Source organism: Oncorhynchus masou, unplaced genomic scaffold (assembly GCF_036934945.1).
Source record: "Oncorhynchus masou masou isolate Uvic2021 unplaced genomic scaffold, UVic_Omas_1.1 unplaced_scaffold_1250, whole genome shotgun sequence".
NCBI classification, from domain to species: domain Eukaryota; kingdom Metazoa; phylum Chordata; class Actinopteri; order Salmoniformes; family Salmonidae; genus Oncorhynchus; species Oncorhynchus masou.
The window spans coordinates 145,001-172,286 of record NW_027002320.1 but is presented as its reverse complement, the minus strand read 5'-3'; the positions used below and the strand labels follow the sequence as shown (position 1 = coordinate 172,286).

At 46.2% G+C, this 27,286-nt stretch overlaps 1 protein-coding gene across 2 annotated transcripts in view; it reads right to left on the bottom strand.

The window, feature by feature from the left end:
* The window catches only part of LOC135530080 (C-terminal-binding protein 2-like), a 121,842-nt gene that overhangs the window by 10,836 nt on the left and 83,720 nt on the right, over positions 1-27,286 (bottom strand). For both annotated transcript variants that reach the window (XM_064958467.1, XM_064958466.1), the window contains exons 3-6: positions 22,844-22,988; positions 18,354-18,560; positions 13,876-14,090; positions 8,323-8,453 (exon numbers count right to left, since the gene is read on the bottom strand). In XM_064958467.1, the coding sequence (XP_064814539.1) occupies positions 8,323-8,453; positions 13,876-14,090; positions 18,354-18,560; positions 22,844-22,988 (698 nt within the window). The remainder of the gene's footprint in view (positions 1-8,322; positions 8,454-13,875; positions 14,091-18,353; positions 18,561-22,843; positions 22,989-27,286) is intronic.

Below are 27,286 nucleotides of genomic sequence, written 5' to 3'. Positions count from 1 at the left end.
CCTGGTCCAAGGGTTGTGTGTGAAGGTGTCACTGTTATGAGCCACTGTAGTGTAGGATCACAGGTCCTCTGTTGACGTCTTGTTGATGTGTGTTCACAGTAGAACCATATCTCCCTGACAACATAACTCCCTGACAACATATCGCCTGACAACATATCTCCCTGACAACATAACTCCCTGACAACATATCTCCCTGACAACATATCTCCCTGACAACATAACTCCCTGACAACATAACTCCCTGACAACATAACTCCCTGACAACATATCTCCCTGACAACATAACTCCCTGACAACATATCTCCCTGACAACATAACTCCCTGACAACATATCTCCCTGACATCATAACTCCCTGACAACATAACTCCCTGACAACATATCTCCCTGACAACATATCTCCCTGACAACATAACTCCCTGACAACATATCTCCCTGACAACATATCTCCCTGACAACATATCTCCCTGACAACATATCTCCCTGACAACATATCTCCCTGACAACATATCTCCCTGACAACATATCTCCCTGACAACATAACTCCCTGACAACATAACTCCCTGACAACATATCTCCCTGACAACATATCTCCCTGACAACATATCTCCCTGACAACATAACTCCCTGACATCATATCTCCCTGACAACATATCTCCCTGACAACATATCTCCCTGACAACATAACTCCCTGACAACATAACTCCCTGACAACATAACTCCCTGACAACATAACTCCCTGACAACATAACTCCCTGACAACATATCTCCCTGACATCATAACTCCCTGACAACATAACTCCCTGACAACATATCTCCCTGACAACATATCTCCCTGACAACATAACTCCCTGACAACATATCTCCCTGACAACATATCTCCCTGACAACATAACTCCCTGACAACATAACTCCCTGACAACATATCTCCCTGACAACATATCTCCCTGACAACATAACTCCCTGACAACATATCTCCCTGACAACATATCTCCCTGACAACATAACTCCCTGACAACATAACTCCCTGACAACATATCTCCCTGACAACATATCTCCCTGACAACATATCTCCCTGACAACATAACTCCCTGACAACATATCTCCCTGAAAACATATCTCCCTGACAACATATCTCCCTGACAACATATCTCCCTGACAACATAACTCCCTGACAACATATCTCCCTGACATCATAACTCCCTGACAACATAACTCCCTGACAACATATCTCCCTGACAACATATCTCCCTGACAACATAACTCCCTGACAACATATCTCCCTGACAACATATCTCCCTGACAACATATCTCCCTGACAACATATCTCCCTGACAACATATCTCCCTGACAACATAACTCCCTGACAACATAACTCCCTGACAACATATCTCCCTGACAACATATCTCCCTGACAACATATCTCCCTGACAACATATCTCCCTGACAACATATCTCCCTGACAACATATCTCCCTGACAACATATCTCCCTGACAACATATCTCCCTGACAACATAACTCCCTGACAACATAACTCCCTGACAACATAACTCCCTGACAACATAACTCCCTGACAACATATCTCCCTGACATCATAACTCCCTGACAACATAACTCCCTGACAACATATCTCCCTGACAACATATCTCCCTGACAACATAACTCCCTGACAACATATCTCCCTGACAACATATCTCCCTGACAACATATCTCCCTGACAACATAACTCCCTGACAACATAACTCCCTGACAACATATCTCCCTGACAACATATCTCCCTGACAACATAACTCCCTGACAACATATCTCCCTGACAACATATCTCCCTGACAACATAACTCCCTGACAACATAACTCCCTGACAACATATCTCCCTGACAACATATCTCCCTGACAACATATCTCCCTGACAACATAACTCCCTGACAACATATCTCCCTGAAAACATATCTCCCTGACAACATATCTCCCTGACAACATAACTCCCTGACAACATATCTCCCTGACAACATATCTCCCTGAAAACATATCTCCCTGACAACATATCTCCCTGACAACATAACTCCCTGACAACATATCTCCCTGACAACATATCTCCCTGACACTGGAAGAGGTGTTACTGTCAGGTAAACTCTACTGGGGTGTTACTGTCAGGTGAACTCTACTGAGGTGTTACTGTCAGGTGAACTATACTGAGGTGTTACTGTCAGGTGAACTCTACTGAGGTGTTACTGTCAGGTGAACTAGTGAGGTGTTACTGTCAGGTGAACTAGTGAGGTGTTACTGTCAGGTGAACTAGTGAGGTGTTACTGTCAGGTGAACTAGTGAGGTGTTACTGTCAGGTGAACTATACTGAGGTGTTACTGTCAGGTGAACTATACTGAGGTGTTACTGTCAGGTGAACTATACTGAGGTGTTACTGTCAGGTGAACTATACTGAGGTGTTACTGTCAGGTGAACTATACTAATGTGTTACTGTCAGGTGAACTCTACTGAGGTGTTACTGTCAGGTGAACTAGTGAGGTGTTACTGTCAGGTGAACTAGTGAGGTGTTACTGTCAGGTGAACTCTACTGAGGTGTTACTGTCAGGTGAACTATACTGAGGTGTTACTGTCAGGTGAACTAGTGAGGTGTTACTGGCAGGTGAACTAGTGAGGTGTTACTGTCAGGTGAACTATACTGAGGTGTTACTGTCAGGTGAACTATACTGAGGTGTTACTGTCAGGTGAACTAGTGAGGTGTTACTGTCAGGTGAACTAGTGAGGTGTTACTGTCAGGTGAACTATACTGAGGTGTTACTGTCAGGTGAACTAGTGAGGTGTTACTGTCAGGTGAACTATACTGAGGTGTTACTGTCAGGTGAACTAGTGAGGTGTTACTGTCAGGTGAACTATACTGAGGTGTTACTGTCAGGTGAACTATACTGAGGTGGTACTGTCAGGTGAACTATACTGAGGTGTTACTGTCAGGTGAACTATACTGAGGTGGTACTGTCAGGTGAACTATACTGAGGTGTTACTGTCAGGTGAACTAGTGAGGTGTTACTGTCAGGTGAACTATACTGAGGTGTTACTGTCAGGTGAACTATACTGAGGTGGTACTGTCAGGTGAACTATACTGAGGTGTTACTGTCAGGTGAACTATACTGAGGTGTTACTGTCAGGTGAACTATACTGAGGTGTTACTGTCAGGTGAACTAGTGAGGTGTTACTGTCAGGTGAACTATACTGAGGTGTTACTGTCAGGTGAACTATACTGAGGTGTTACTGTCAGGTGAACTATACTGAGGTGTTACTGTCAGGTGAACTATACTGAGGTGTTACTGTCAGGTGAACTATACTGAGGTGTTACTGTCAGGTGAACTAGTGAGGTGTTACTGTCAGGTGAACTCTACTGAGGTGTTACTGTCAGGTAAACTATACTGAGGTGTTACTGTCAGGTGAACTATACTGAGGTGTTACTGTCAGGTGAACTATACTGAGGTGTTACTGTCAGGTGAACTCTACTGAGGTGTTACTGTCAGGTGAACTCTACTGAGGTGGTACTGTCAGGTGAACTATACTGAGGTGTTACTGTCAGGTGAACTAGTGAGGTGTTACTGTCAGGTGAACTAGTGAGGTGTTACTGTCAGGTGAACTCTACTGAGGTGTTACTGTCAGGTGAACTCTACTGAGGTGTTACTGTCAGGTGAACTATACTGAGGTGTTACTGTCAGGTGAACTATACTGAGGTGTTACTGTCAGGTGAACTATACTGAGGTGTTACTGTCAGGTGAACTATACTGAGGTTTTACTGTCAGGTGAACTATACTGAGGTGTTACTGTCAGGTGAACTCTACTGAGGTGTTACTGTCAGGTAAACTAGTGAGGTGTTACTGTCAGGTGAACTATACTGAGGTGTTACTGTCAGGTAAACTAGTGAGGTGTTACTGTCAGGTGAACTATACTGAGGTTTTACTGTCAGGTGAACTATACTGAGGTGTTACTGTCAGGTGAACTAGTGAGGTGTTACTGTCAGGTGAAATATACTGAGGTGTTACTGTCAGGTGAACTATACTGAGGTGTTACTGTCAGGTGAACTATACTGAGGTGTTACTGTCAGGTGAACTATACTGAGGTGTTACTGTCAGGTGAACTAGTGAGGTGTTACTGTCAGGTGAAATATACTGAGGTGTTACTGTCAGGTGAACTCTACTGAGGTGTTACTGTCAGGTGAACTATACTGAGGTGTTACTGTCAGGTGAACTATACTGAGGTGTTACTGTCAGGTGAACTAGTGAGGTGTTACTGTCAGGTGAAATATACTGAGGTGTTACTGTCAGGTGAACTATACTGAGGTGTTACTGTCAGGTGAACTATACTGAGGTGTTACTGTCAGGTGAACTAGTGAGGTGTTACTGTCAGGTGAACTAGTGAGGTGTTACTGTCAGGTGAACTATACTGAGGTGTTACTGTCAGGTGAACTAGTGAGGTGTTACTGTCAGGTGAACTATACTGAGGTGTTACTGTCAGGTGAACTAGTGAGGTGTTACTGTCAGGTGAACTATACTGAGGTGTTACTGTCAGGTGAACTATACTGGGGTGTTACTGTCAGGTGAACTATACTGGGGTGTTACTGTCAGGTGAACTATACTGGGGTGTTACTGTCAGGTGAACTATACTGGGGTGTTACTGTCAGGTGAACTAGTGAGGTGTTACTGTCAGGTGAACTATACTGAGGTGTTACTGTCAGGTGAACTATACTGAGGTGTTACTGTCAGGTGAACTATACTGAGGTGTTACTGTCAGGTGAACTAGTGAGGTGTTACTGTCAGGTGAACTCTACTGAGGTGTTACTGTCAGGTGAACTATACTGAGGTGTTACTGTCAGGTGAACTATACTGAGGTGTTACTGTCAGGTGAACTATACTGAGGTGTTACTGTCAGGTGAACTAGTGAGGTGTTACTGTCAGGTGAACTCTACTGAGGTGTTACTGTCAGGTGAACTATACTGAGGTGTTACTGTCAGGTGAACTATACTGAGGTGTTACTGTCAGGTGAACTATACTGAGGTGTTACTGTCAGGTGAACTAGTGAGGTGTTACTGTCAGGTGAACTCTACTGAGGTGTTACTGTCAGGTGAACTATACTGAGGTGTTACTGTCAGGTGAACTCTACTGAGGTGTTACTGTCAGGTGAACTATACTGAGGTGTTACTGTCAGGTGAACTAGTGAGGTGTTACTGTCAGGTGAACTAGTGAGGTGTTACTGTCAGGTGAACTAGTGAGGTGTTACTGTCAGGTGAACTATACTGAGGTGTTACTGTCAGGTGAACTATACTGAGGTGTTACTGTCAGGTGAACTAGTGAGGTGTTACTGTCAGGTGAACTATACTGAGGTGTTACTGTCAGGTGAACTAGTGAGGTGTTACTGTCAGGTGAACTAGTGAGGTGTTACTGTCAGGTGAACTAGTGAGGTGTTACTGTCAGGTGAACTAGTGAGGTGTTACTGTCAGGTGAACTAGTGAGGTGTTACTGTCAGGTGAACTATACTGAGGTGTTACTGTCAGGTGAACTATACTGAGGTGTTACTGTCAGGTGAACTAGTGAGGTGTTACTGTCAGGTGAACTAGTGAGGAGGTAGAGGGGTTACTGTCAGGTGAACTATACTGAGGTGTTACTGTCAGGTGAACTATACTGAGGGGTTACTGTCAGGTGAACTATACTGAGGTGTTACTGTCAGGTGAACTATACTGAGGTGTTACTGTCAGGTGAACTATACTGAGGTGTTACTGTCAGGTGAACTATACTGAGGTGTTACTGTCAGGTGAACTATACTGAGGTGTTACTGTCAGGTGAACTATACTGAGGTGTTACTGTCAGGTGAACTAGTGAGGTGTTACTGTCAGGTAAACTAGTGAGGTGTTACTGTCAGGTGAACTATACTGAGGTGTTACTATCAGGTGAACTATACTGAGGTGTTACTGTCAGGTGAACTCTACTGAGGTGTTACTGTCAGGTGAACTATACTGAGGTGTTACTGTCAGGTAAACTAGTGAGGTGTTACTGTCAGGTGAACTCTACTGAGGTGTTACTGTCAGGTGAACTAGTGAGGTGTTACTGTCAGGTGAACTATACTGAGGTGTTACTGTCAGGTGAACTAGTGAGGTGTTACTGTCAGGTGAACTATACTGAGGTGTTACTGTCAGGTGAACTAGTGAGGTGTTACTGTCAGGTGAACTAGTGAGGTGTTACTGTCAGGTGAACTATACTGAGGTGTTACTGTCAGGTGAACTAGTGAGGTGTTACTGTCAGGTGAACTATACTGAGGTGTTACTGTCAGGTGAACTATACTGAGGTGTTACTGTCAGGTGAACTATACTGAGGTGTTACTGTCAGGTGAACTAGTGAGGTGTTACTGTCAGGTGAACTATACTGAGGTGTTACTGTCAGGTGAACTATACTGAGGTGTTACTGTCAGGTGAACTATACTGAGGTGATACTGTCAGGTGAACTAGTGAGGTGTTACTGTCAGGTGAACTAGTGAGGTGTTACTGTCAGGTGAACTAGTGAGGTGTTACTGTCAGGTGAACTATACTGAGGTGTTACTGTCAGGTGAACTATACTGAGGTGTTACTGTCAGGTGAACTATACTGAGGTGTTACTGTCAGGTGAACTATACTGAGGTGTTACTGTCAGGTGAACTCTATTGAGGTGTTACTGTCAGGTGAACTAGTGAGGTGTTACTGTCAGGTGAACTCTACTGAGGTGTTACTGTCAGGTGAACTCTACTGAGGGGTTACTGTCAGGTGAACTATACTGAGGTGTTACTGTCAGGTGAACTAGTGAGGTGTTACTGTCAGGTGAACTATACTGAGGTGTTACTGTCAGGTGAACTATACTGTCTCCTGCACTGTGTGTCTCACCTGAAGGGTTCTGTCTCCTGCACTGTGTGTCTCACCTGAAGGGTTCTGTCTCCTGCACTGTGTGTCTCACCTGAAGGGTTCTGTCTCCTGCACTGTGTGTCTCACCTGAAGGGTTCTGTCTCCTGCACTGTGTGTCTCACCTGAAGGGTTCTGTCTCCTGCCCTGTGTGTCTCACCTGAAGGGTTCTGTCTCCTGCACTGTGTGTCTCACCTGAAGGGTTCTGTCTCCTGCACTGTGTGTCTCACCTGAAGGGTTCTGTCTCCTGCCCTGTTGTCTCACCTGAAGGGTTCTGTCTCCTGCCCTGTTGTCTCACCTGAAGGGTTCTGTCTCCTGCACTGTGTGTCTCACCTGAAGGGTTCTATCTCGTGCACTGTGTGTCTCACCTGAAGGGTTCTGTCTCCTGCCCTGTGTGTCTCACCTGAAGGGTTCTGTCTCCTGCACTGTGTCTCACCTGAAGGGTTCTATCTCCTGCCCTGTTGTCTCACCTGAAGGGTTCTGTCTCCTACACTGTTGTCTCACCTGAAGGGTTCTGTCTCCTGCACTGTGTGTCTCACCTGAAGGGTTCTGTCTCCTGCACTGTGTGTCTCACCTGAAGGGTTCTGTCTCCTGCCCTGTTGTCTCACCTGAAGGGTTCTGTCTCCTGCACTGTTGTCTCACCTGAAGGGTTCTGTCTCCTGCACTGTGTGTCTCACCTGAAGGGTTCTGTCTCCTGCACTGTTGTCTCACCTGAAGGGTTCTGTCTCCTGCCCTGTTGTCTCACCTGAAGGGTTCTGTCTCACCTGAAGGGTTCTGTCTCACCTGAAGGGTTCTGTCTCCTGCACTGTTGTCTCACCTGAAGGGTTCTGTCTCGTGCCCTGTTGTCTCACCTGAAGGGTTCTGTCTCCTGCACTGTGTGTCTCACCTGAAGGGTTCTGTCTCCTGCACTGTGTGTCTCACCTGAAGGGTTCTGTCTCCTGCACTGTTGTCTCACCTGAAGGGTTCTGTCTCCTGCACTGTGTGTCTCACCTGAAGGGTTCTGTCTCCTGCCCTGTGTGTCTCACCTGAAGGGTTCTGTCTCCTGCCCTGTTGTCTCACCTGAAGGGTTCTGTCTCCTGCACTGTGTGTCTCACCTGAAGGGTTCTGTCTCCTGCCCTGTGTGTCTCACCTGAAGGGTTCTGTCTCCTGCAGTGTGTCTCACCTGAAGGGTTCTGTCTCCTGCCCTGTGTGTCTCACCTGAAGGGTTCTGTCTCCTGCCCTGTTGTCTCACCTGAAGGGTTCTGTCTCCTGCCCTGTGTGTCTCACCTGAAGGGTTCTGTCTCCTGCACTGTGTGTCTCACCTGAAGGGTTCTGTCTCCTGTCCTGTTGTCTCACCTGAAGGGTTCTGTCTCCTGCACTGTGTGTCTCACCTGAAGGGTTCTGTCTCCTGTCCTGTTGTCTCACCTGAAGGGCTCTGTCTCGTGCACGTCCAGGGCAGCGCCACGTATCCTCCCCTCCTTCAGGGCCTGAGCCAGGGCCTTCTCATCCACCAGCCCTCCCCGCGCTGCATTCACCAGGAACGCTCCCTGGCGCATCTAGAAGGGTCGGGGGGGAGAGAGAAAGATAAGAGAGAGAGAAGAGGGGGGGGTTGATTTGATCTGAAGAGGGGCGCCACCAACATGTAGTTATTACAAAGAATTTGTTTGTGTCCTTCTTTTAAGTATCTTAATACAGATGACCTACTGATGGAGCTGGAGAAGAGAGACTATAATAGAGATGACCTACTGTTAGAGCTGGAGAAGAGAGACTAGAATAGAGATGACCTACTGATAGAGCTGGAGAAGAGAGACGAGAATAGAGATGACCTACTGATAGAGCTGGAGAAGAGAGACGAGAATAGAGATGACCTACTGATAGAGCTGGAGAAGAGAGACTAGAATAGAGATGACCTACTGATAGAGCTGGAGAAGAGAGAATAGAATAGAGATGACGTACTGATAGAGCTGGAGAAGAGAGACTAGAATAGAGATGACCTACTGATAGAGCTGGAGAAGAGAGAATAGAATAGAGATGACCTACTGATAGAGCTGGAGAAGAGAGACTAGAATAGAGATGACCTGCTGATAGAGCTGGAGAAGAGAGACTAGAATAGAGATGACCTACTGATAGAGCTGGAGAAGAGAGATTAGAATAGAGATGACCTACTGATAGAGCTGGAGAAGAGAGACTAGAATAGAGATGACCTACTGATGGAGCTGGAGAAGAGAGACTAGAATAGAGATGACCTACTGATAGAGCTGGAGAAGAGAGACTAGAATAGAGATGACCTAATGATAGAGCTGGAGAAGAGAGACAAGAATAGAGATGACCTAATGATAGAGCTGGAGAAGAGAGACAAGAATAGAGATGACCTACTGATAGAGCTGGAGAAGAGAGACTAGAATAGAGATGACCTACTGATAGAGCTGGAGAAGAGATAATAGAATAGAGATGACCTACTGATAGAGCTGGAGAAGAGAGAATAGAATAGAGATGACCTACTGATGCCTAGAATGTCTTTGACGCTCTACTGAAGACATGACAAACCGAGCATCTGGGCAACACATGCACACGCACACGCAAATATGTCTGTCTCACATCTACACCTCTACACATCTACACTTGAGGAAAATCAGCTCTGAGGGATCACTGTCAAAAGTTCTTTAGGAGTTGTGTGCGTGGGGACATCCCAAATGGAACCCTAGTCCATTGATAGGGCACTACTTGACTCAGCTCACATAGTTGGCTGTAGATGGGACATCCCAAATGGAACCCTAGTCCCTTGATAGTGCACTACTTGGCTCAGCTCACATAGTTGGCTGTAGATGGGAGTTTCCCAAATGGAACCCTAGTCCCAAATGGAACTCTATTCCCTTAATAGTGCACTACTTGTCTCAGCTCACATAGTTGGCTGTAGATGGGAGTTTCCCAAATGGAACCCTAGTCCCTTGATAGTGCACTACTTGGCTCAGCTCAGATAGTTGGCTGTAGATGGGACATCCCAAATGGAACCCTAGTCCCTTGATAGTGCACTACTTGGCTCAGCTCACATAGTTGGCTGTAGATGGGAGTTTCCCAAATGGAACCCTAGTCCCAAATGGAACTCTATTCCCTTAATAGTGCACTACTTGTCTCAGCTCACATAGTTGGCTGTAGATGGGAGTTTCCCAAATGGAACCCTAGTCCCTTGATAGTGCACTACTTGACTCAGCTCACATAGTTGGCTGTAGATGGGAGTTTCCCAAATGGAACCCTAGTCCCTTGATAGTGCACTACTTGACTCAGCTCACATAGTTGGCTGTAGATGTGGAGATCCCAAATGGAACTCTATTCCCTTTATAGTGCACTACGTTGAGGACAAGATGACAGTTGATAACTATACTAGACAAAAATAAATAAAAAACTGCTAGCGAGAAAAACAACAGCTCCAGAAAAATCCAATTAATAGTCTTGGAAGAAACTGTAATCCCTTAAATCTAGACACAATACGAAATCCACGACATGAAAAGCCCTCGCACTGTCAGTCATCCTTTCATTAAACACACACACACACACACACACACACACACACACACACACACACACACACACACACACACACACACACACACACACACACACACACACACACACACACACACACACACACACACACACACACACACACACACACACACACACACATAAGAAGATGCAGGCTTGAGAGAACAACGAAGAAGAGACACAGGAGAGGAGTTAAGAACTAGGTTAAGAGATAGAGCCTTCTCTATTCTGTTGTTCTCCTTCAGACAGCTCTTCAATGCTCTCTCTCTCTCTGTCTCTCAGATGTGAAGTCAACCAGAAAGAATAGAAACACAGAAAATAAGAGGAAACTGAGATAAGAGGTGTAATTCTCCTCTCCTCCACCAGGTGGCAGACCAGACAGACCAGATGGAGTATTGTAGTTTTGACAGCAGCTCTGAACAGTGAAGTCAACCTGAGAGAGTCAGAGGAAACTAAGATAAGAGGTGTAATTCTCCTCTCCTCCACCAGGTGGCAGACCAGACAGACCAGATGTGGTATTTTAGACGACAACGACGAGACGGCCTACAGGGAGGTGGTGAGGGCTCTCTGAGTGTGGTGTCAGGAAAATTACCTCACACTCAACGTCAACAAAACAAAGGAGATGATCATGGACTTCAGGAAACAGCAGAGGGAGCATCCCCCTATCCACATCGATGGAACAGTAGTGGAGAGGGTAGTAAGTTTTAAGTTCCTGGGCGTACACATCACAGACAAACTGAATTGGTCCACCCACACAGACAGTGTGGTGAAGAAGGTGCAACATCGCCTCTTCAACCTAATATAATAATATATAATAATATATCCCATTTAGCAGACGCTTTTGTCCAAAGCGACTTACAAGTCGGCTGGGGCCACTACTTTTACATATGGGTGGCCCCAGCAGGGAATCGAACCCACGACGCTTGGCGTTGCAAGCGCCATGCTCTACCGACTGAGCCACACAGGACCCACAGGACCCACTTCAGGAGACTGAAGTAATATGGCTTGTCACCTAAGACCCTCACAAACTTTTACAGATAAAGCACGACAGGATGCTCTCGAGTGTGTATCACCGCCTGGTACGGCAACTGCTCCGCCCACAACCGTAAGGCTCTCCAGAGGGTAGTGAGGTCTGCACAACGCATCACCGGGGGCACACTACCTGCCCTCCAGGACACCTATACCACCAGGCCATCAGACTGTTAAACAGAAATCACGAACTCAGAGAGGCTGCTGCCAACATGGAGACCAAATCACTGGCATCTTTAATAAATGGATCACGAGTCACTTTATAAAATGGCACTTTAATAATGTTTACATATCTTACATTACTCGTATCATATGTTAACTACCGTTCAATAGTTTGAGGTCCTTACTTTTGAAAAAAAAACACATTTTTTATCCATTAAAATAACATCAAATTGATCAGAAATACAGTGTAGACATTGTTAATGTTGTAAATGACTATTGTAGCTGGAAACGGCTGATTTTTAATGGAATATCTACATAGACGTACAGAGGCCCATTATCAGCAACCATCACTCCTGTGTTCCAATGGCACGTTGTGTTAGCTAATCCAAGTTTATCATTTTAAAAAGGCTAATTGATCATTAGAAAACCCTTTTGCGATTATGTTAGCACATCTGAAAACTGTTGTCCTGATTAAAGAAGCAATAAAACTGGCCTTCTTTAGACTAGTTGAGTATCTGGAGCATCAGCATTTGTGGGTTCAATTACAGGCTCAAAATGGCCCAAAACAAATACCTTTCTTCTGAAACTCGTCAGTCTATTCTTGCTCTGAGAAATGAAGGCTATTCCATGTGAGAAATTGCCAAGAAACTGAAAATCTTGTTCAACGCTGTGTACTACTCCCGTCACAGAACAGCGCAAACTGTCTCTAAACAGAATAGAAAGAGGAGTGGGAGGCCCCGGTGCACAACTGAGCAAGAGGACAAGTACATTAGAGTGTCTAGTTTGAGAAACAGATGCCTCACAAGTCCTCAACAGGCAGCTTCATGAAATAGTACGCGCAAAACACCAGTCTCAACGTCAACAGTGAAGAGGTGACTCCGGGATGCTGGCCTTCTAGGCAGAGTTGGTAGTTTCTAATGATAATATTTAATATATATAAGGATGATGAGGTGTTCAGGACAGTCTGTTTAATAACTATATGAATTAATAACCCATATTAATAACCACATCAATTAATAACCCATATTAATAACTATATAGATTAATAACTCATATCAATAACTATATGAATGAATAACTCATTAATAACTATATGAATGAATGACACATTAATACATATATTAATTAATAACCCATATTAATAACCATATGAATTAATAACCCATATTAATAACCATATGAATGAATAACCACATGAATTAATAACCCATATTAATAACCATATGAATTAATAACCCATATTAATAACCATATTAATAACCATATGAATTTATAACCCATATTAATAACCATATGAATTTATAACCCATATTAATAACCATATGAATTAATAACCCATATTAATAACCATATTAATAACCATATGAATTTATAACCCATATTAATAACCATATGAATTTATAACCCATATTAATAACCATATGAATTAATAACCCATATTAATAACCATATGAATTAATAACCCATATTAATAACCATATTAATTTATAACCCATATTAATACCCATATGAATTAATAACCCATATTAATAACCCATATAAATAACCATACGAATTAATAACCCATATTAATAACCATATGAATTAATACCCCATATTAATAACCATATGAATTAATAACCCATATTAATAACCATATGAATTAATAACCCATATTAATAACCATATTAATTTATAACCCGTATTAATAACCATATGAATTAGTAACCCATATTAATAACCCATATTAATATCCCATATTAATAACCATATGAATCAATAACCCATATTAATAACCCATATTAATATCCCATATTAATAACTATATAGATTAATAACTATATGAATTAATGGCACAGTAATACATATATTAATTAATAGCCCATATTAATAACCATATGAATTAATAACCCATATAAATAACCATATGAATTAATACCCCCTATTAATAACCCATATTAATAACCCATATTAATAACCATATGAATTAATAACCCAGATTAATAACTATATGAATTAATGGCACAGTAATACATATATTAATTAATAGCCCATATTAATAACCATATGAATTAATAACTCATATCAATAACTATATGAACTAATAACCCATATTAATAACCACATCAATTAATAACCCATATTAATAATTATATAGATTAATAACTCATATCAATAACTATATGAACTAATAGCCCATATTAATAACTGACTGGGAGTCAGTGAGTTACACCATAAAGGTCAAAGGTCAGCTGTCCTCTCTACCTGTTTGATGGTGAAGTCGTTGATGAGATGGTGGTTGTGTTCATTCAAGTTGCAGTGCAGAGACACGCAGTCTGACTGGTAGAGCAGGTCTTGTAGGGTGTAGACCCGCTGGACACCCAGGGAACGCTCCAAGCCGTCCTGCAGGTAGGGGTCGTAGAAGATCACGTTGAAGCCAAACACCTTGGCTCGCACAGCCACCGCCTGACCCGAACGCCCTACACGCACAGAGACAGAGGAGAGAGCACGGTTTAGTCACAACATCAACACACACATCACCTTACAAATAGCCAAGCCATAGTGTGTGTGTCCTGTCTCATCTCAGTGTGGGATGGGCAGCCAGATGGGGGAGCTCTCTGTTCCCTCTCTCTCGGTTCTCTCTCTCGGTTCTCTCCTCTCGGTTCTCCCCTCTCTGTTCTCTCCTCTCTGTTCTCTCCTCTCCTCTTTCTCCTCTCTCTCTCTGCTCTCCTCCCCTCTCTCTCCTCTCCTCTCTCTGCTCTCCCCCTCCTCTCTCCTTTCCCTCTCCTCTAAATTCAATGGGTTTTATCTCTCTCCCTGCTCTCTCCAAAGTACACCTTATCTCTCCAACCCCCCCTACACCACCCGCCCAGTGTCTCATTGTCCCTTAGCTCAGAGAGCAGGGCCTGGCATGGGACCCTTAGCCTCAGCCTTGCCTATTCAGCCCTCCCCAACACAATTGTCAGGGAGAGAGAGTGTCCCGTCTTGAGAGGAACGCTGAGCCGTGTTAACGCGGTAGAGAGAGTGTCCTGTCTGAGAGGAACGCTGAGCCTTGTTAACACGGTAGAGAGAGTCTCCCATCTGAGAGGAACGCTGAGCCTTGCTAACACGGTAGAGAGAGTCTCCCATCTGAGAGGAACGCTGAGCCTTGCTGACGAGGTAGAGAGAGTGTCCTGTCTGAGAGGAACGCTGAGCCGTGCTGACGAGGTAGAGAGAGTGTCCTGTCTGAGAGGAACGCTGAGCCGTGTTAACACGGTAGAGAGAGTCTCCCATCTGAGAGGAACGCTGAGCCTTGCTAACACGGTAGAGAGAGTCTCCCATCTGAGAGGAACGCTGAGCCTTGCTGACGAGGTAGAGAGAGTGTCCTGTCTGAGAGGAACGCTGAGCCGTGCTGACGAGGTAGAGAGAGTGTCCCGTCTGAGAGGAACGCTGAGCCGTGCTGACGAGGTAGAGAGAGTGTCCTGTCTGAGAGGAACGCTGAGCCTTGCTGACGAGGTAGAGAGAGTGTCCCGTCTGAGAGGAACGCTGAGCCTTGCTGACGAGGTAGAGAGAGTGTCCTGTCTGAGAGGAACGCTGAGCCTTGCTGACGAGGTAGAGAGACTGTCCCGTCTGAGAGGAACGCTGAGCCTTGCTGACGAGGTAGAGAGAGTGTCCTGTCTGAGAGGAACGCTGAGCCTTGCTGACGAGGTAGAGAGAGTGTCCTGTCTGAGAGGAACGCTGAGCTGTGCTGACGAGGTAGAGAGAGTGTCCCATCTGAGAGGAACGCTGAGCCGTGCTGACGAGGTAGAGAGTGTCCTGTCTGAGAGGAACGCTGAGCCGTGCTAACACGGTAGAGAGAGTGTCCCGTCTGAGAGGAACGCTGAGCCGTGTTAACACGGTAGAGAGAGTGTCCTGTCTGAGAGGAACGCTGAGCCGTGCTGACGAGGTAGAGAGACTGTCCCATCTGAGAGGAACACTGAGCCGTGCTGACGAGGTAGAGAGAGTGTCCTGTCTGAGAGGAACGCTGAGCCTTGCTAACACGGTAGAGAGAGTTACCTGTCTGAGAGGAACGCTGAGCCGTGCTGATGAGGTAGAGAGAGTGTTCCGTCTGAGAGGAACGCTGAGCCGTGCTGACACGGTAGAGAGAGTGTCCTGTCTGAGAGGAACGCTGAGCCGTGCTGATGAGGTAGAGAGAGTGTTCCGTCTGAGAGGAACGCTGAGCCTTGCTAACACGGTAGAGAGAGTGTCCTGTCTGAGAGGAACGCTGAGCCTTGCTAACACGGGAGAGAGACTGTCCCATCTGAGAGGAACGCTGAGCCTTGCTAACACGGTAGAGAGAGTGTCCTGTCTGAGAGGAACGCTGAGCCTTGCTGACACGGTAGAGAGAGTGTCCTGTCTGAGAGGAACGCTGAGCCGTGCTGACGAGGTAGAGAGACTGTCCCATCTGAGAGGAACGCTGAGCCGTGCTGACACGGTAGAGAGAGTGTCCTGTCTGAGAGGAACGCTGAGCCGTGCTGACGAGGTAGAGAGACTGTCCCATCTGAGAGGAACGCTGAGCCGTGCTGACGAGGTAGAGAGACTGTCCCATCTGAGAGGAACGCTGAGCCGTGCTGACGAGGTAGAGAGACTGTCCCATCTGAGAGGAACGCTGAGCCGTGCTGACACGGTAGAGAGAGTGTCCCATCTGAGAGGAACGCTGAGCCGTGCTGACACGGTAGAGAGAGTGTCCCGTCTGAGAGGAACGCTGAGCCGTGCTAACACGGTAGAGAGAGTGTCCTGTCTGAGAGGAACGCTGAGCCTTGCTGACGAGGTAGAGAGAGTGTCCTGTATGTGAGGAACGCTGAGCCGTGTTAACACGGTAGAGAGAGTGTCCTGTCTGAGAGGAACGCTGAGCCTTGCTAACACGGTAGAGAGAGTGTCCTGTCTGAGAGGAACGCTGAGCCTTGCTGACGAGGTAGAGAGAGTGTCCTGTCTGAGAGGAACGCTGAGCCATGTTAACACGGTAGAGAGAGTGTCCTGTCTGAGAGGAACGCTGAGCCGTGTTAACACGGTAGAGAGAGTGTCCTGTCTGAGAGGAACACTGAGCCGTGCTGACGAGGTAGAGAGAGTGTCCCATCTGAGAGGAACGCTGAGCCGTGCTGACGAGGTAGAGAGAGTGTCCCATCTGAGAGGAACGCTGAGCCGTGCTAACACGGTAGAGAGAGTGTCCTGTCTGAGAGGAACGCTGAGCCGTGCTGACGAGGTAGAGAGTGTCCCGTCTGAGAGGAACGCTGAGCCGTGCTGACACGGTAGAGAGAGTGTCCCATCTGAGAGGAACGCTGAGCCGTGCTAACACGGTAGAGAGAGTGTCCCGTCTGAGAGGAACGCTGAGCCGTGTTAACACGGTAGAGAGAGTGTCCCATCTGAGAGGAACGCTGAGCCGTGCTGACGAGGTAGAGAGTGTCCTGTCTGAGAGGAACAGCTGCAGCTCTCACTGGCTCCGGAGCAGACAGATTGAATGAAAGACCTGGTCACACGGCCTGTGTGTGTTCCTGTCCCTGTCCCTGTCCATAAGGTCTGTGTGTGCCCCTGTCCCTAGGGTCTGTGTGTGTCCCTGTCCCTAGGGTCTGTGTGTGCCCCTGTCCCTAGGGTCTGTGTGTGTCCCTGTCCCTGTCCCTGTCCATAGGGTCTGTGTGTGCCCCTGTCCCTAGGGTCTGTGTGTGTCCCTGTCCATGTCCATAGTGCCTGTGTGTGCCCCTGTCCCTAGGGTCTGTGTGTGTCCCTGTCCCTGTCCATAGGGCCTGTGTGTGCCCCTGTCCCTAGGGTCTGTGTGTGTCCCTGTCCCTGTCCATAGTGCCTGTGTGTGCCCCTGTCCCTAGGGTCTGTGTGTGCCCCTGTCCCTAGGGTCTGTGTGTGTCCCTGTCCCTGTCCCTGTCCATAGGGCCTGTGTGTGTGTATCCCTGTCCCTGTCCACAGGGCCTGTGTGTGTGTCCCTGTCCATAGGGTCTGTGTGTGTCCCTGTCCCTGTCCACCCCTCATAGCCTGGTTCCTCTCTAGGTTTCTTCCTAGGTTTTGGCCTTTCTAGGGAGTTTTTCCTAGCCACCGTGCTTCTACACCTGCATTGCTTGCTGTTTGGGGTTTTAGGCTGGGTTTCTGTACAGCACTTTGAGATATCAGCTGATGTACGAAGGGCTTTATAAATACATTTGATTGATTGATTGAGGGAGAGACAGTGTCCACGATGAAGACCAACTGTGTCTCTCAGCCATACAGAGAGAAGGGGCATGAGAGGGAAAGCAATATAGAGAGATTGCTTTGGCAATGTTAACACATGTTACCCATGCCAATAAAGCCCCTTGAATTGAATTGAATTGAGAGAGAGAGAGAGAAACCGACAGAGAGAGAGAGAATGAGGGAGAGAGAGAGACAGAGAGAAATCGACAGAGAGAGAGAGAAACCGACAGAGAGAGAGAGAGAGTGAGGGAGAGAGAGAGAAAGAGAGAGACAGAGAGAAATCGACAGAGAGAGAGAGAGAGAAACCGACAGAGAGAGAGAGAGAGTGAGGGAGAGAGAGAGACAGAGAGAAATCGACAGAGAGAGAGAGAGAGAGAGAGAGAGAGAGAGAGAGAAAAAACCGACAGAGAGAGAGAGAGAGTGAGGGAGAGAGAGAGAGAGAAAGAGAGAGAGAGACGGAGAGAAATCGACAGAGAGAGAGAGAGAAACAGAGGAGAGAGAGGAACAGAGGAGAGAGAGGAACAGAGGAGTCCTTCCACACAGTTCCTCACCGAAGCCTATAAGGCCCAGTGTCTCCCCACGGATGCGTGCCGCTCCAGAAGCCACCTCTCTGATCTGCTCCACGCTCTGGACCCGCGTGCCTTCCCGGAGAGCCTGGTACAACCAGGTGTTTCGTCGGTACAGGTTGAGGATGTGACACAAGGTGGAGTCCGCTGTCTCCTCCACGCAAGCCGACGGGATGTTACACACTGCTACGCCTGGGGGAGGAGGACACACAGAGTTAGATTAAGAGACACCTGGGGGAGGAGGACACACAGAGTTAGATTAAGAGACATCTGGGAGAGGAGGACACACACAGAGTTAGATTAAGAGACATCTGGGAGAGGAGGACACACACAGAGTTAGATTAAGAGACATCTGGGGGATGAGGACACACAGAGTTAGATTAAGAGACATCTCGGGGATGAGGACACACAGAGTTAGATTAAGAGACACCAGGAGGAGGAGGACACACAGAGTTAGATTAAGAGACATCTGGGAGAGGAGGACACACACAGAGTTAGATTAAGAGACATCTGGGAGAGGAGGACACACAGAGTTAGATTAAGAGACACCAGGAGGAGGAGGACACACAGAGTTAGATTAAGCGACACCTGAGGGATGAGGACACACAGAGTTAGATTAAGAGACATCTGGGGGATGAGGACACACAGAGTTAGATTAAGAGACATCTGGGGGATGAGGACACACAGAGTTAGATTAAGAGACATCTGGGAGAGGAGGACACACAGAGTTAGATTAAGAGACATCTGGGGGATGAGGACACACAGAGTTAGATTAAGAGACATCTGGGAGAGGAGGACACACAGAGTTAGATTAAGAGACATCTGGGAGAGGAGGACACACAGAGTTAGATTAAGAGACATCTGGGAGAGGAGGACACACACAGAGTTAGATTAAGAGACATCTGGGGGATGAGGACACACAGAGTTAGATTAAGATACATCTGGGGGATGAGGACACACAGAGTTAGATTAAGAGACATCTGGGGGAGGAGGACACACAGAGTTAGATTAAGAGACATCTGGGAGAGGAGGACACACACAGAGTTAGATTAAGAGACATCTGGGGGATGAGGACACACAGAGTTAGATTAAGATACATCTGGGGGATGAGGACACACAGAGTTAGATTAAGAGACATCTGGGAGAGGAGGACACACAGAGTTAGATTAAGAGACATCTGGGGGATGAGGACACACAGAGTTAGATTAAGAGACATCTGGGAGAGGAGGACACACAGAGTTAGATTAAGAGACATCTGGGAGAGGAGGACACACAGAGTTAGATTAAGAGACATCTGGGAGAGGAGGACACACACAGAGTTAGATTAAGAGACATCTGGGGGAGGAGGACACACAGAGTTTGTTAGTTATAGAAAGCAAACACACAGGTTAGATGTAGATTAGGTGTGTAGAAATACAGTTGTTCATTGGTTAGAGGGGGGCATACCATACAATACCCCATATAATACCATCCCATACAATATATACCATACAATACCCCATATAATATATACCATACAATACCCCATATAATATATACCATACAATACCCCATATAATATATACCATACAATACCCCATATAATATATACCATACAATACCCCATATAATATATACCATACAATACCCCATATAATATATACCATACAATACCCCATATAATATATACCATACAATACCCCATATAATATATACCATACAATACCCCATATAATATATACCATACAATACCCCATATAATATATACCATACAATACCCCATATAATATATACCATACACTACCACATACAATACAATGCCCCATATAATACCATACAATACCCCATACAATACACCCTACAATACAATCCCCCATACAATTCCATACAATACCATACCATACAATACCATACCATACAATTCCCCATACAATTCCATACCATACCCCATACAATATCATACCATACCATACAATACCATACCATACCATACAATACCATACCATACCATACCCCATACAATTCCATACCATACCCCATACAATACCATAACATACCATACCCCATACAATACCATACCATACCATACAATACCCCATACAATACCATACAATACCCCATACAATACCATACCATACCATACAATACCCCATACAATACCATACCATAACATACAATACCCCATACAATACCATACCATACCCCATACAATACCATACCATACAATACCCCATATAATACCATACAATACCATACCATACAATACCATACCATACCATACAATACCATACCATAACCCATACAATTCCATACCATACCCCATACAATACCATACAATACCCCATACAATACCATACAATACCCCATACAATACCATACCATACAATACCATACTATACCCCATACAATAACATACCATACAATACCCCATATAATACCATACAATACCCCATACAATACCATACCATACCATACAATACCATACCATACCCCATACAATACCATACCATACCCCATACAATACCAGACAATACCCCATACAATACCATACCATACCATACAATACCATACCATACCCCATACAATACCATACAATACCCCATACAATACCATACAATACCATACAATACCACATATAATACCCTACCCCATATAATACCATACCACACAATACCCCAAATAATACCATACCCCATACAATACCCCATACAATACCATACCATACCCCATATAATACCATACCCCATACAATACCATACCATACCCCATATAATACCATACCCCTTACAATACCCCAAATAATACCATACCCCATACAATACCATACAATACCCCATATAATACCATACAATACCCCATACAATACCATACCATACCCCATATAATACCATACAATACCCCATACAATACCATACCATACCCCATACAATACCATACCATACCCCATATAATACCATACCCCATACAATACCATACAATACCCCATATAATACCATACAATACCCCATATAATACAATACCCCATATAATACCATACAATACCACTTAATGACAAAGCAAAAACAGGTTTATAGAATGTTTGCAAAAAAGGAAATTAGGAAATTACACTTACATAAATATTCAGATCTTTTACTCAGTACTTTGTTGAAGCACCTTTGGCAGCGATTACAGCCTCAAGTATTCTTGGGCACAACGCTACAAGCTTGGCACACCTGTATTTGGGGAGTTTCTCCCATTATTCTCTGCAGATCCTCTCAAGCTCTGTCAGGTTGGATGGGGAGCGTCGCTGCACAGCTATTTTCAGGTCTCTCCAGAGATGTTCGATCTTGGTTCAAGTCCGAGTTCTGGCTGGGCCACTCAAGGACATTCAGAGACTTGTCCCGAAGCCACTCCTGCATTGTGTTGGCTGTGTGCTTAGGGTTGTTGTCCTGTTGTAAGGTGAACCTTCACCCCAGTCTGAGGTCCTGAGCGCTCTGGAGCAGGTTTTCATCAAGGATGTCTCTGTACTTGCTCCGTTCATCTTTCCCTCGATCCTGACTAGTCTCCCAGTCCCTGCAGCTGATAAATATCCCCATAGCATAATGCTGCCACCACCATGCTTCACCGTAGGGATGGTGCCAGGTTTCCTCCAGACGTGACGCTTAGCATTCAGACCAGAAGTGCCACCTTGTTTTATCAGACCAGAGAATCTTGTTTCTCATGGTCTGAGAGTTCTTTAGGTGCCTTTTGGCAAACTGCAAGTGGGCTGTCATGTGCCTTTTACTGAGAAGTGGCTTCCATCTGGCCACTCTACCATAAAGGCCTGATTGGTGGAGTGCTGAAGAGATGATTGTCTTTCTGGAATGTTCTCCTATCTCTACAAAGGAACTCTAGAGCTCTATCAGAGTGACCATTGGGTTCTTGGTCACCTCACTGACCAAGGCCCTTCTCCCCCGATAGCTCAGTTTGTCCGGGTGGCCAGCTCTAGGAAGAGTCTTGGTGGTTCCAAACGTCTTCCATTTAAGAATGATGGAGGCCACTGTGCTCTTGGGAACCTTCAATGCTGCAGAAATCGTTTGGTACCCTTCCCCAGATCTGTGCCTTGACACAATCCTGTCTCAGAGCTCTACAGAGAATTCCTTTGACCTCATGGCTTGGTTTTTTGCACTGACACCTCAAGGATGACTAATGGAAAGAGGATGCACCTGAGTCTCATAGCAAAAGGTCTGAATACTTATGTAAATAAGGTTTCTATTTTCTATTTGTAATAAATTAGCTACAATTCATAAGAACCAGTTTTTGCGTTGTCATTATGGGGTATTGCGTGTGATGAGGACAAATATTTATTTAATCCATTTTAGAATAAGGCTGTAACATAAAATGTGAAAACAAAATTAAGGGGTCTGAATACTTTCCGAGTGCCCTGTACGTGTTAACGAAAGTAACTTCTGGATAAAAGTGTCTCTGCTAAGTGACTACATTCTGCCGATCATAGTTGGGTGAATATTGGTGCGTACCCAGCTCTCCGGCTGCCTTGATGTCGATGTTGTCGTAGCCGCTGCCGATGCGGATGATGATGCGTAGAGCCTTGAACTTCTCTAGGTCCTCTCTGGTCAGAGTGATGGTGTGGTACATCATGGCCCCTACCGCCTCGTTCAACACCTGGAGAGACAAACAGACACGGTCAAGATGGCCCCTACCACCTCGTTCAACACCTGGAGAGACAAACAGACACGGTCAAGATGGCCTCTACCGCCTCGTTCAACACCTGGAGAGACAAATAGACACGGTCAAGATGGCCTCTACCGCCTCGTTCAACACCTGGAGAGACAAATAGACACGGTCAAGATGGCCTCTACCGCCTCGTTCAACACCTGGAGAGACAAATAGACACGGTCAAGATGGCCCCTACCGCCTCGTTCAACACCTGGAGAGACAAACAGACACGGTCAAGATGGCCTCTACCGCCTCGTTCAACACCTGGAGAGACAAACAGACACGGTCAAGATGGCCCCTACCGCCTCGTTCAACACCTGGAGAGACAAACAGACACGGTCAAGATGGCCCCTATCGCCTCGTTCAACACCTGGAGAGACAAACAGACACGGTCAAAATGGCCCCTACCACCTCGTTCAACACCTGAAGAGACAAACAGACACGGTCAAGATGGCCCCTACCGCCTTGTTCAACACCTGGAGAGACAAACAGACACGGTCAAGATGGCCTCTACCGCCTCGTTCAACACCTGGAGAGACAAATGGTCAAGATGGCCTCTACCGCCTCGTTCAACACCTGGAGAGACAAACAGACATGGTCAAGATGGCCCCTACCACCTCGTTCAACACCTGGAGAGACAAACAGACACGGTCAAGATGGCCTCTACCGCCTTGTTCAACACCTGGAGAGACAAACAGACATGGTCAGGAGGACATACACAACACTGTCACACACACACAGTTAGGACACTTCCTCACAGGGCCGTAGTTACACAGTTAGGACACTTCCTCACAGGGTCGTAGCTATACAGTTAGGACACTTCCTCACAGGGTCGTAGCTATACAGTTAGGACACTTCCTCACAGGGCCGTAGTTACACAGTTAGGACACTTCCTCAAAGGGTCGTAGTTACACAGTTAGGACACTTCCTCACAGGGCCGTAGTTACACAGTTAGGACACTTCCTCACAGGGCCGTAGTTACACAGTTAGGACACTTCATCACAGGGCAGTAGTTACACAGTTAGGACACTTCCTCACAGGGTCGTAGCTATACAGTTAGGACACTTCCTCACAGGGTCGTAGCTATACAGTTAGGACACTTCCTCACAGGGCCGTAGTTACACAGTTAGGACACTTCCTCACAGGGCCGTAGTTACACAGTTAGGACACTTCCTCACAGGGCCGTAGTTACACAGTCAGGACACTTCCTCACAGGGTCGTAGTTACACAGTTAGGACACTTCCTCACAGGGCCTTAGGTAGTTACACAGTTAGGACACTTCCTCACAGGGCTGTAGTTACACAGTTAGGACACTTCCTCACAGGGCTGTAGTTACACAGTTAGGACACTTCCTCACAGGGTCGTAGTTACACAGTTAGGACACTTCCTCACAGGGCCGTAGTTACACAGTCAGGACACTTCCTCACAGGGCCGTAGTTACACAGTTAGGACACTTCCTCACAGGGTTGTAGTTACACAGTTAGGACACTTCTTCACAGGGCCATAGGTAGTTACACAGTTAGGACACTTCCTCACAGGGCCGTAGCTACACAGTTAGGACACTTCCTCACAGGGTCGTAGTTAAACAGTTAGGACACTTCCTCACAGGGCTGTCTCCAGGTAGAACCTGTTAGATGGTAGAGCTGTCTCCAGGTAGAACCTGTTAGATGGTAGAGCTGTCTCCAGGTAGAACCTGTTAGATGGTAGAGCTGTCTCCAGGTAGAACCTGTTAGATGGTAGAGCTGTCTCCTGGTAGAACCTGTTAGATGGTAGAGCTGTCTCCAGGTAGAACCTGTTAGATGGTAGAGCTGTCTCCAGGTAGAACCTGTTAGATGGTAGAGCTGTCTCCTGGTAGAACCTGTTAGATGGTAGAGCTGTCTCCAGGTAGAACCTGTTAGATGGTAGAGCTGTCTCCAGGTAGAACCTGTTAGATGGTAGAGCTGTCTCCAGGTAGAACCTGTTAGATGGTAGAGCTGTCTCCTGGTAGAACCTGTTAGATGGTAGAGCTGTCTCCTGGTAGAACCTGTTAGATGGTAGAGCTGTCTCCAGGTAGAACCTGTTAGATGGTAGAGCTGTCTCCTGGTAGAACCTGTTAGATGGTAGAGCTGTCTCCAGGTAGAACCTGTTAGATGGTAGAGCTGTCTCCTGGTAGAACCTGTTAGATGGTAGAGCTGTCTCCAGGTAGAACCTGTTAGATGGTAGAGCTGTCTCCAGGTAGAACCTGATAGATGGTAGAGCTGTCTCCAGGTAGAACCTGATAGATGCTAGAGCTGTCTCCAGGTAGAACCTGTTAGATGGTAGAGCTGTCTCCAGGTAGAACCTGTTAGATGGTAGAGCTGTCTCCTGGTAGAACCTGTTAGATGGTAGAGCTGTCTCCTGGTAGAATCTGTTAGATGGTAGAGCTGTCTCCTGGTAGAACCTGTTAGATGGTAGAGCTGTCTCCAGGTAGAACCTGTTAGATGGTAGAGCTGTCTCCAGGTAGAACCTGTTAGATGGTAGAGCTGTCTCCAGGTAGAACCTGTTAGATGGTAGAGCTGTCTCCAGGTAGAACCTGTTAGATGGTAGAGCTGTCTCCAGGTAGAACCTGTTAGATGGTAGAGCTGTCTCCAGGTAGAACCTGTTAGATGGTAGAGCTGTCTCCAGGTAGAACCTGTTAGATGGTAGAGCTGTCTCCAGGTAGAACCTGTTAGATGGTAGAGCTGTCTCCTGGTAGAACCTGTTAGATGTTAGAGCTGTCTCCTGGTAGAACCTGTTAGATGGTAGAGCTGTCTCCAGGTAGAACCTGTTAGATGGTAGAGCTGTCTCCAGGTAGAACCTGTTAGATGGTAGAGCTGTCTCCTGGTAGAACCTGTTAGATGGTAGAGATGTCTCCAGGTAGAACCTGTTAGATGGTAGAGCTGTCTCCAGGTAGAACCTGTTAGATGGTAGAGCTGTCTCCAGGTAGAACCTGTTAGATGGTAGAGCTGTCTCCTGGTAGAACCTGTTAGATGGTAGAGCTGTCTCCTGGTAGAACCTGTTAGATGGTAGAGCTGTCTCCTGGTAGAACCTGTTAGATGGTAGAGCTGTCTCCTGGTAGAACCTGTTAGATGGTAGAGCTGTCTCCAGGTAGAACCTGTTAGATGGTAGAGCTGTCTCCTGGCAGAACCTGTTAGATGGTAGAGCTGTCTCCAGGTAGAACCTGTTAGATGGTAGAGCTGTCTCCAGGTAGAACCTGTTAGATGGTAGAGCTGTCTCCAGGTAGAACCCGTTAGATGGTAGAGCTGTCTCCAGGTAGAACCTGTTAGATGGTAGAGCTGTCTCCAGGTAGAACCTGTTAGATGGTAGAGCTGTCTCCAGGTAGAACCTGTTAGATGGTAGAGCTGTCTCCAGGTAGAACCTGTTAGATGGTAGAGCTGTCTCCAGGTAGAACCTGTTAGATGGTAGAGCTGTCTCCAGGTAGAACCTGTTAGATGGTAGAGCTGTCTCCAGGTAGAACCTGTTAGATGGTAGAGCTGTCTCCTGGTAGAACCTGTTAGATGGTAGAGCTGTCTCCAGGTAGAACCTGTTAGATGGTAGAGCTGTCTCCAGGTAGAACCTGTTAGATGGTAGAGCTGTCTCCTGGTAGAACCTGTTAGATGGTAGAGCTGTCTCCAGGTAGAACCTGTTAGATGGTAGAGCTGTCTCCAGGTAGAACCTGTTAGATGGTAGAGCTGTCTCCAGGTAGAACCTGTTAGATGGTAGAGCTGTCTCCAGGTAGAACCTGTTAGATGGTAGAGCTGTCTCCTGGTAGAACCTGTTAGATGGTAGAGCTGTCTCCTGGTAGAACCTGTTAGATGGTAGAGCTGTCTCCAGGTAGAACCTGTTAGATGGTAGAGCTGTCTCCTGGTAGAACCTGTTAGATGGTAGAGCTGTCTCCAGGTAGAACCTGTTAGATGGTAGAGCTGTCTCCTGGTAGAACCTGTTAGATGGTAGAGCTGTCTCCAGGTAGAACCTGTTAGATGGTAGAGCTGTCTCCAGGTAGAACCTGTTAGATGGTAGAGCTGTCTCCAGGTAGAACCTGATAGATGCTAGAGCTGTCTCCAGGTAGAACCTGTTAGATGGTAGAGCTGTCTCCAGGTAGAACCTGTTAGATGGTAGAGCTGTCTCCTGGTAGAACCTGTTAGATGGTAGAGCTGTCTCCTGGTAGAACCTGTTAGATGGTAGAGCTGTCTCCTGGTAGAACCTGTTAGATGGTAGAGCTGTCTCCAGGTAGAACCTGTTAGATG